General features: G+C 40.3%; 1 protein-coding gene across 3 annotated transcripts in view; it reads right to left on the bottom strand.

The window, feature by feature from the left end:
* The window catches only part of LOC102309299 (CUB and sushi domain-containing protein 3), a 159,952-nt gene that overhangs the window by 65,634 nt on the left and 84,655 nt on the right, over positions 1 to 9,663 (bottom strand). For all 3 annotated transcript variants that reach the window (XR_006052877.1, XM_042213393.1, XM_042213394.1), the window contains 7 exons: positions 8,789 to 8,858; positions 7,003 to 7,119; positions 6,602 to 6,811; positions 4,744 to 4,932; positions 3,605 to 3,782; positions 1,103 to 1,248; positions 659 to 739 (listed from right to left, as the gene is read on the bottom strand). Coding sequence is in view for 2 of the 3 variants with exons in the window: in XM_042213393.1 (XP_042069327.1) it covers positions 659 to 739; positions 1,103 to 1,248; positions 3,605 to 3,782; positions 4,744 to 4,932; positions 6,602 to 6,811; positions 7,003 to 7,119; positions 8,789 to 8,858 (991 nt within the window). In the remaining variant the exon portion in view is untranslated. The remainder of the gene's footprint in view (positions 1 to 658; positions 740 to 1,102; positions 1,249 to 3,604; positions 3,783 to 4,743; positions 4,933 to 6,601; positions 6,812 to 7,002; positions 7,120 to 8,788; positions 8,859 to 9,663) is intronic.

Below are 9,663 nucleotides of genomic sequence, written 5' to 3'. Positions count from 1 at the left end.
CACACACACACACACACACACACACACACGTGCACACAAAGGAGGAGGGGATGTGCAAAACATTTCTGTTAATAGTCCAACTCAAACACAAACACACACATACTTCCACACAAAGCTATGCTAGTAAAAAACTCCTCAGTCGCAGCACTTGAAACAGTAATCAACAACACATTTTGTAATGAAGATTGACATCCCCTTAGCTAGCCAGAATACTGAAGGCACTTCATTACATTATAGAAGTTAGGCAGAAGCCCATGCACACACACACACTCAATTTTAAAGACAGAAAGTGAAGCCGCCACTAGCCACACGACTTCCACTTCACTTTCCTAATCAATTATGAACACTGAAAATACAAACAGCTTATAAGAAGAGCTAATTAGCCTTACCCTCAAATTAATACTTTAATGCACGGAGCATGAATAGATAGAAAATTTCAAACGCGAGTAGAGAAAGATGAAAACGAAGAGCAAAGTGCAAGAAGGAACACATTTTTCATTTAAATGAAATCATATATTTAAAAGATATGTGTATACCAGTGTTTGTATACATAGTTACTTATATATAATTACACACACACAAATAATCTGCCTATTGCAAACTGATTTCACATCACATTGTCTCTGGCTGGTAAACAAGCAAATAAAATAAGACAAACCTATTTCAAACTCATCATCTTCTGTTAAGATCGTGGCGTTGGCAACAGGAGGGGGTGGCTGACATGTTCTCAGCTGGTACGCTGTTGGGGAAAGGGCAAACAAACTGAATCCTTGAACAGAGTGAGTGCTGTGTGCGCATTTGAAGGCAGAAATAAAGAGAGGCAAACGGTGTCTCTCCCATCATAATGAAACTTGATTAGATCAGAAATTGCCACCTATCACTGTTCATGATCATCAAAAAACAATCACTAATTTAGTTGAGATAGGGAGCGTTTTATTATTAATCAGCTCCTCTTTGAAAGGGTGTTTTAATAGCGCAAGAAAAAAAAAGCTTTAAACTGCATTTATCATTTATCATTAGAGCTGGAAGCAATGCTATGACAGAAGGTATTGAGAAGACTTAGGTTAGGCATGAGGTCTCCACTTAAGTTAGGAGACATTACCGAAATAATGTAGCTCAAAGAAGCCGCTGGTGCTGAAGTCGCTGTGGAACTTGATGAGGACCTGATTGGCAGTGGTGGACACGCCCTCCTGTACAGAGCTGCCACTAAACTGACCGATTTGGGGCGAGCTCTGGTCAGGTCCATCCCTAGTGCAGAAATATAGAGGTGGAGAAAATAAAGGAAAGAAATGAAGGGTGGAGAAAGGAGGGAGGCAGGAACAGAAAATCATTTCTGGTTAAACACCAGTTTGCTTTAACAAGTTGCTGGAATCAAAGAGCAGGTCAGCGTGTCCCATGACAGACTCCAAAATGTTTCTCAGCAATCAAGAGTCAAAGATATATAAAAATGTATTGAGCATAATTCAATTCAATACAAAAAACAAAAAACCCATCATCCTAATTACACGGATGCCATGTCTAAGGCATCTCTTGGACAACGTCACACTTTGAGGATTTGGGAAGTGTGGAACTGAAGGAATGGCGTGTACTGTATCTTGTTTGAGCTGGAGCTCAGCCTCAGGATAAAATTCTTGATTTATGAGTAAAGAAAGCTAGCATAAGCAGCCTGCGTAGGTTAGGGTTACAGCATTACAAAAGCATTAGAACTGTTTGGTTGAGTGGACCTCTCCTGAAAAGTGGCAGTTAAAGAAAGACAGATACCTAATTAGGAAGCCTCTAGCATGCCTCCCTGAAGAGACATCCGGCACGTCTGACTGGGAGGAGACCCCAAGGCAGACCCAGAACATACTTATACATTCCAGCTGGCCTGGGTGGACCTCAAGATGCCCCAGGTAGAGCCTGGAGAAAGCGTCTAAAATGGATGAATAGATAGACGCTGGATTGGATATTGTGACACGTTATATCTTGAACGGTAATTAGGGTTTGCTATTTGACTCACTGGATTAGCTTTAGAGTTAGGAGAGGCTTTTCCTGAGATTTCTCAGGAAATTTACTGACAGCAATCTGTATATCCCTACTGCAACATTAAACTACATTTATGGACAACATGTTCCCCTGCTGAAAGATGAAAAGACAAATTGGTGGATGGCTGTGGGGTAATAATAGAAGCTGTCATTAGCAGTGAAGCCATTTCTGAGCCATGCATTAGCTAGCAGCTCTAAAACAGAGAATCAGCTGCCCTAATGAGAGCACAGAGAACTTTCAAACCCTTGCAGGTGCATGGCCATGATCTATGTCTGGAGTAAAATATCATGTTAGCATGCAAAAACAACCCAAACAGTACTTTTCTTTGGGCATAAAAAATGCACCAGAAGACAGCACTTTTCTATTATGTATAAATGTTATTTTTTAACAAGAGAAATGTATTTGATTACTGGCACTTTCAAGCAGCTCCAGGCTTTCTTTTCTAAATCACACTAAATGTTGTTTTTTTTTGTTATTTGTTCACCTTAAATATTGTATATACTGGAAGTCTTACTGCAGTTTCTTTTAAGAGAGATCAACAAAATAAGAGACAGCAGTCAGGCAGGGAAACAAAATGTTACCATCAAGGGACAGATTGTTTATGCGCCATTTGATTTGAAAACAGTAGTGCCAGCGGCTCCCTCCTCCCATACCATCAATGGCAGCCCTGGATGCTGGAAGGCATTTCCCTCCCATATTACCCATGAGGGCCGCTCTATGACTGCCTCAGACAACAGAGAGGATGCAGAAAGATACAGGGAAAAGGGGAGATGGGGAGATAGTGGCTGGAGTGACAGGAGGCAGGTAGTATTGTTTACTGTCGTACAACTATCTGTAAAGTTTCTCAATTGTAAACAGACATCCCAAGCAACTCAAAGTTGATGTTTTCATGCTGATACACATTTCTGTCTTTTATGGTACACTTGCTGGGGGATCTAAAGTAAAAGCAAAAGTTTGGGGGAGTAGAGAAAGAGAGCGCAGTGATTCAGACTTTAATTTCTTTTAGTTAGTTAGTCACATAAAAACAATCTAGTTGTACAGAAGGATGGAAAAAGATTTTGTTAGTAAAAGAAAGGCGTAAATGTCAGGACATATTTTCACAATATTTGTTGTCATGTCTGGTTGTTGTCATAAGCTGTGAACGTAACTTACTTAACTGGCCTCTGGCCTTAAAACATGTTTGCTTTGTAAAGCTCAAATTAATTCGTTATTCAGCAAGAATATCTCGAACATCTTGGCTAGCACCATTCTGTGTTTGTCTGTGTGGGGTTTCTGCAGGTACTATAACTTCCTCCAACAGTCCAAAGACCTCCATGTTAGACTAACCGGTGAATGTAAATTGGCCCTAGGTGTGGATGTCTGTCTCTCTGTGTGAACCCTATGATGGGCTGGCAACTGGTTCAGGATACCTCTCCCTCAAAGTCAGTGGGGTCAGACCCTCCCTGATCTTTTAAACTGAAAAAGTAGTTAAGAAAAAGTCTGTATTGAGCTCTGTGCACAGAAACAGCATGCGTTTCATGAGTGCTATAAGCTGATGATTGATAAATAATGTCATACTGAGAGAGAAATGAGGGCTTACCACACAGTGATGTAGTCGTAGATTGGCTCAGTATTGATAACGGAGAAATTTATGTAGATGCCGTACCCAGGGGGTACTCTGACGGTCCACATGCAGTCCTGGAAGTGTGGATACTCGGCTGGGTGTCCAGGAGAGTAAATTGTGCCATTCATGGATGTTATATTCCCACCACACAGAGCTAGAGGAGGGAAGAGAGAAAGCAATGTCGGACAAAAATAGAAAGCCAGTCATACCTCAAGTGATAAAAGCTTTTATGGTTGTATTGCCACTAACAGTTGATAAAATAAACCATAACGACGTGTTATTGGGTTATCACCCAGATACTGGGGGGGGGAGAATGCACCTGTTAGACACAAATGCAAGGAATGGTTACTGGCTGTTGTGAAGTAATGATGATGACTGATTTTGACAGCAAAACTCCCTCTATCAAACCCCCTTAGATGCTTAAATCTGACTTTGAACTAGGAGTCAAAGCCAAAGCATTACCCACAGGATAAAAAAAAGAAGTGCTATAAACCTGACAGGAGCAATACAGCATGTAAGAACCAAAACAACATTTTAAGGCAAATATAAAACTATCGTGTGGTCTTATAAAGTCTGCTGTTGCATCGTTTAACTGATGAAAGATTGTTTAGCGTACCTGAGTGACATTTAAGGCGACTCCTTTAGAATTACATAAAAGACCAGCATGTTCGGATTTGCATTAAAGACTTGAAGATGCTCCATGTATCATTATAATCGCTAAGCATCAGTTTATAGTTCAGTAAAATAGTGTTGAATAGCTGGTGAGTCTCATGCTTTGATGTGCTAGAGTAAAAGACAGCACAACAAGCAGACTGTATTCTATTATAAAATGAACTATTTAAAATAACAAAGACATTTTTTTGTAATGGAAAGGAATCTTCACCTTTACTTTAGTTAGCTGCACAAATATTTAAATATTTTCCTACTGATTTTGAAACCAGAAACATGAAAGAGCCTTTTGAGATGAATAAACAGAATATGTTGATTCACCAAATATAAGAAATTCATAGGAAACATTTAGACACTGAATAGATCGAGTGCCAATTTTTTTCTGCATATGAATGACACTTGGTGCAAGGACACTGCTGAGCTTAGAGGGGACCTAAGGCACTCACCTTCACAGCGGGGGATGGGGTGGTTCCAGTTTCTGCTGATTCCATGCAGACATGTGAGCGACTGTTCTCCAAGAAGAGTGTAACCTGGCAGGCACTCAAAGGAAATGGTCATCCCCACGCTGTAGTCCTGTCCGATCACTATGCCGTTACGAAACGGCCGTGGGTCTGGGCACCTCTGTAGCTCATATGCTGGGGGGGAAAGTAAAACCCATCCAAGACAAAAAGGATCATAAAACACAGAATTCAACACTGGGGTAAAAATAATAATCTTCAAGGACATGTGGTATGCAATGTTTCAGAAAATGCAAAAGGTTTTCTTTAATCCTACAACCTCAGTGGAAGAAACTGCCGTGTATACCTAATTACAAAACTTTCTCCCTTGTCTGTACCTAATGGGCTTTTACGTGTCCTGTTAGAGAGCACTTCAATCTTCTTTCACGTCACTTGCAAAACCCAATTTCAAAGTGACCATAGGAAGCTTATTTAAAATCTCATAATTTTAACTTTGATTAAAAATTGATTAAAAACAATGATTAAATGCATATAACGAGCAAAGCCCTACAAACTGTCACCTGCTAAGAAAATGTTTATATCCTTTAGCCTCTAAATTTCATCTTATATGTAAATGTTGCATCCATCACATCAAATCAGTTTTCTTTAACTTAGGTACTACTGATTTTGACAGGCAACACTGTTACATCCCTGTTGTAACACATGGATTTTAGTAATGCACAGTTGGAAAATGTCTTGAAATTAGCCTTGATGAGCTGCATAAGAGTGACTATCGTTCTGCTGGCTCACAGCAAAAACTGGAAAATTACGTGAATGAGAATAGTTGAATCTGGTTGTAATAAAACACATACATACATGTGAGGACATAGAGCAGGAGAGAAACAAACAGATAATAAATTTAGCCATATTATTTGCATATTGTGTGAACACTAGGCATCTAAGGATTTTGTTTTTGTTTGAACAGGCTTTCTACTGAGAATTTGTATTTAATCATTATTTATTTATTTTAAACCTTTCGTCTGTTTTAATGTGTCTTATTGTATTTTTCTGTTCCCTATTATGGCACTTAATGCTCTTATTTACTTTAATCTTTTTGTGTACCTCGCTTTGACTGTCTGTGTATCCTAATATTACTTACTTCATTGTTGTGGGGACAGAGTCACCAAATTTTGCCAGGGTGTTATAGTGATGTAAATAAGTCACAAAGGAAAAGCGTGGGCTGTTCAACAGGGGTAGTCTTTACTTTTGAAGAGAATACCTCACCTTCTTACGCTTTGCAAACCTATTATATGAGCAAAATATCTAACAGACTACAGTACAGGGAAAGACCTAAAATCATGATATGGACACTTGGTTATCATTTGTTATGACTATTTTTGATGCTGTACTTTACATGGTTAAAAAACAACAACAAAACAAACAAAAAAAACTTATTTATCTCATATCAGGCCTTTATGCAGCCCCTCAGTTCACTGTCTATCTGAGACGTGCCATTTTAGCTCCTGTCTCTTTAAGGTACTCTCCCTAAATGTTCCCTGTTTTTTTCTGATTGGCTAACCTCCAGGGGCATTCTGAGAGACAGCACCCAGTGCTTGTGAGGTGTACCTACTGTGCTTTGGAGACATGCTGTACCTTTAGCAAATTCTCAATAACTGTGATAAAAGAAAAAAAATTGAAAAGCTAGAAAACATTCAGAAGCCTAAACTTTTAAAAGATACTTTCACATACAGCTCATACTTGCATGACATTATAATATGTATATATATCGTGCATGTGTAGACACACAGAACAGAAAATAAGGACAACAATGCACGTCCTCTTAGGCTACACTGTTTTTCTCTCTCACCCTGGTAGACAATTTGGAAGCCGGGCTTGTTCTGGGAGTAGTCGCTATGGAAGAACAGAGTAGTCTCATGGGTGGTGCTGAAGAGAGGATTGGGCAGCGTGGGGCCACTGAACCGATCAATCACTGTTCCTGTCTCAAGGCTCCCACTGCGGATCTCCAAATAGTCATGAACAGGCTCTGTGGAGAAGTTCAGAAACTGGAGATGGATCCCTAAAGAAGAGGAAAGAGAAGGTTAATGGAAGAGGTAAACCCAAGAGCACATGAATGAAGTAAAAGAGAGCAAAGAGTGGCTATTCCTGTCAAATATTGTATTACACTTTTATACACACTAGTACTTATACATGCTCGAAATTAGCAGTTTGTTGAGTTACACAGGAGAAGAGAGAGGAGAGGTTACAGACCGAAGCCAATAGGGAGTTGAACTCTCCAGCTGCAGTCCAGGCTGCTTTGGTAATTCCCTGGAAAGCCTGGGCTGAGGATGACGCCGCTGAAGTCTGTCATGGAGCCGCCACACTGAGCTGAGGGAGACCAACCAAGGAGAAAGAACATGTCACTTCTCCATGGAGCAGCTCAGTGGGAAAACAAAGAAAAACAATGACTAGAGGGCTGCATATTCAGGGAGGGCAAAGAGCACTGTGTCTTTGTGTGAGTGAAAGTTTCAGCACACGCATAAAGTATGTTGTGCATGTGTATCCTACACATTCTTAATATACATGTATAGTCTATATACATGTATAGTCTATATACATGTATAGTCTATATATATATTTGTGCAGAGCAGAGAAGGGTCTTTGTCTGTTGGATTATGTCTTTGACTTGTGCTTGTCCATCTCTTCTTGGAAAAAAAAAACAAGCAGACCAAGGCACCCTCCTTGCTCAGTGGTGCTTTAAATCAAAATAAATGAGAGAGTCACTATTCAATAGTCTAACTCAGTTTTGCTCAGTGGTGAAGGTGATTACTTCAACCTCCCACCTGCAACACCCCACCCTCTCTTGTTTGACTGAGTGCATTAGAGAACACTTAGCTTGCTGTGAAGGTTATACCCCTCTCTTGTGACACACAACCTAGTCTTACATGAACACCCAGGTGGTGTAATCTTATAATCTTAAAACTAAATCATTCCTGCTTTTCCCATCACAACCCCAACAGGCGCATTTGTGTGGCAAATGGTGGAGAACGCAAGTGATATTGCTGCTATTTCTTTGGGGACTATCAACCAAGACCAAAATGAGGCACAAACTATCTCGGGAGGTAATTGTGTTCCTGGTAGTGGGGAGGGGGGACGGGCTTGACCTGCTTGTGTATGAAATAAAAGAGAAGACGAGAGGCACTTAAAAGGGTGTTATACGTTTGGTGCAGGGGCATCCAAAGCCTTTGATGTGGGTTTATCAGCAAACAAAATGAATACAGATCCTGGGGTGTTCAGGGAAGCGTATGTACTGTAAACGAGAGAAGACTTAAGCTAACGAGTGAACGCACACATCCGAGAACATGCCTATCGACAGCAAAGCCGGGATTTATGTCTGCAGTGAACGATGAAAACCACAGGAACAGAGTATTTACACAAAGAGCTCTTTGAGTAACCGTGCAGTTTTGTCTGTGTGTGCAAGAGTGCATTTATCACATTGCATATGTTTATGTATATGTATATAACTGAGAGGAGCAGGGTGCAAGCAAACAGCGAGGCGTCAAAGAGAATGTGGAGTTCTTCGTTGGTAATCTCTGGAAACTATCACTGTGACAATCAACTTGAGAGGAAGTGTCGGGGGAGACAAGGGAGTCTCATCAGGAGTATCAGAAATCAAACAGCACACTCAGATGGTGCAAAGCCTTATTGATTTTCAACCGAAGGGGAAAGCAGAAAATTCATAATCCCTAACCCCCTCAAGGCATCTATTCCCAGCCATCACACCTCCCAACCCCCCGATCGTACAATAAAATTCTCCTAATACAATAAAATGCCCTCTTTGAGGCTGCTGAGCTATCGGGTCATTGTATATGAGAAAAATATTAGTATGAGAGAAATATAAATAAGGAGAAGATAGAAGAAAGATAAACGAGCAAAAATGGGAAAGAAAAAGATCTAGTTTGAGTTTGGTGCTACAAATATGGGTTTGTTGTCAACAATATCACCTCATTGAAATGCTGTCACTAGAGCTGTCAGACTGTATGCGATAATACATTACCTAAGCACAGAGGTACGGGGTAATTCCATCTTCTGACAGGACCAGGCATGCAGGTAATATATGCATTACCCTGTTCAAGAAAACAAACAAAAACTGTTTACTGTCAATTCCCTTTCAGCAAAACACTGTGAAGTTAAAAATTAAAAGGAACACGATGAGATCAAACCAGCAGGTGACCCCAGTATATTTTATCTCTGTCCTATGGATCTTTGGATTTAGTCAAAATCCCCTTCTTGTGAGTAAATATCAAGAGTAGGGCAGGATGTTCTCGCTGCTAGGTATACAATGGGAGTAAGCACCCCGAGATAAGAACAGAAAAAAAAAATCTGCAAACATAATTGTGTTGAATACAAAAAAGGGAATCTAAATGTGATGGTTAATATTCAGAGCATTAATGTTGTTTTAAACATAGAAACTGGAATTTGCCTGCATGTTTGTAAAATGCATACATGCAGGGTGATTCTCCAAAAACCTGTACACTAACAACCTGAAAAAACATAGCTATACTGCGCACTCACACACTAAACTAAACTCAAAAGACTCATCCATACTGTTGCTTTTGTTACTACACCCGCCTCAAGTCTATTTCTGGTGTTCAGACACTCAGCCTGAAGATGTGTGTAAGAAGTTGCTGGTTAGTCCAGAGAGGATATGAAAAGAAGAGAATGCCCGAGCTGGGAAGAAAAATCGGTGTGGGATTAGCGAGGCGACTGTTAGCACAATCCATCGCCTGTGGCCTTGGAAGGTTCTACAGCTCAAAACGCCACAGCCACTGAATCTACTCAGGCAGGATTGGAAGAAGTTAAAGCTGCTTTGTAACGAACACACTAGGACTCACACTTACACAAACATGCAAGCAGGGAGGCAATGTACGC

The sequence above is a fragment of the Haplochromis burtoni genome, unplaced genomic scaffold (genome assembly GCF_018398535.1).
Source record: "Haplochromis burtoni strain Fernald_Lab_line unplaced genomic scaffold, NCSU_Asbu1 Contig_439, whole genome shotgun sequence".
NCBI lineage: Eukaryota > Metazoa > Chordata > Actinopteri > Cichliformes > Cichlidae > Haplochromis > Haplochromis burtoni.
Note: the sequence above shows the minus strand (reverse complement) of the source record. Positions and strands in the feature narration are given on the sequence as shown.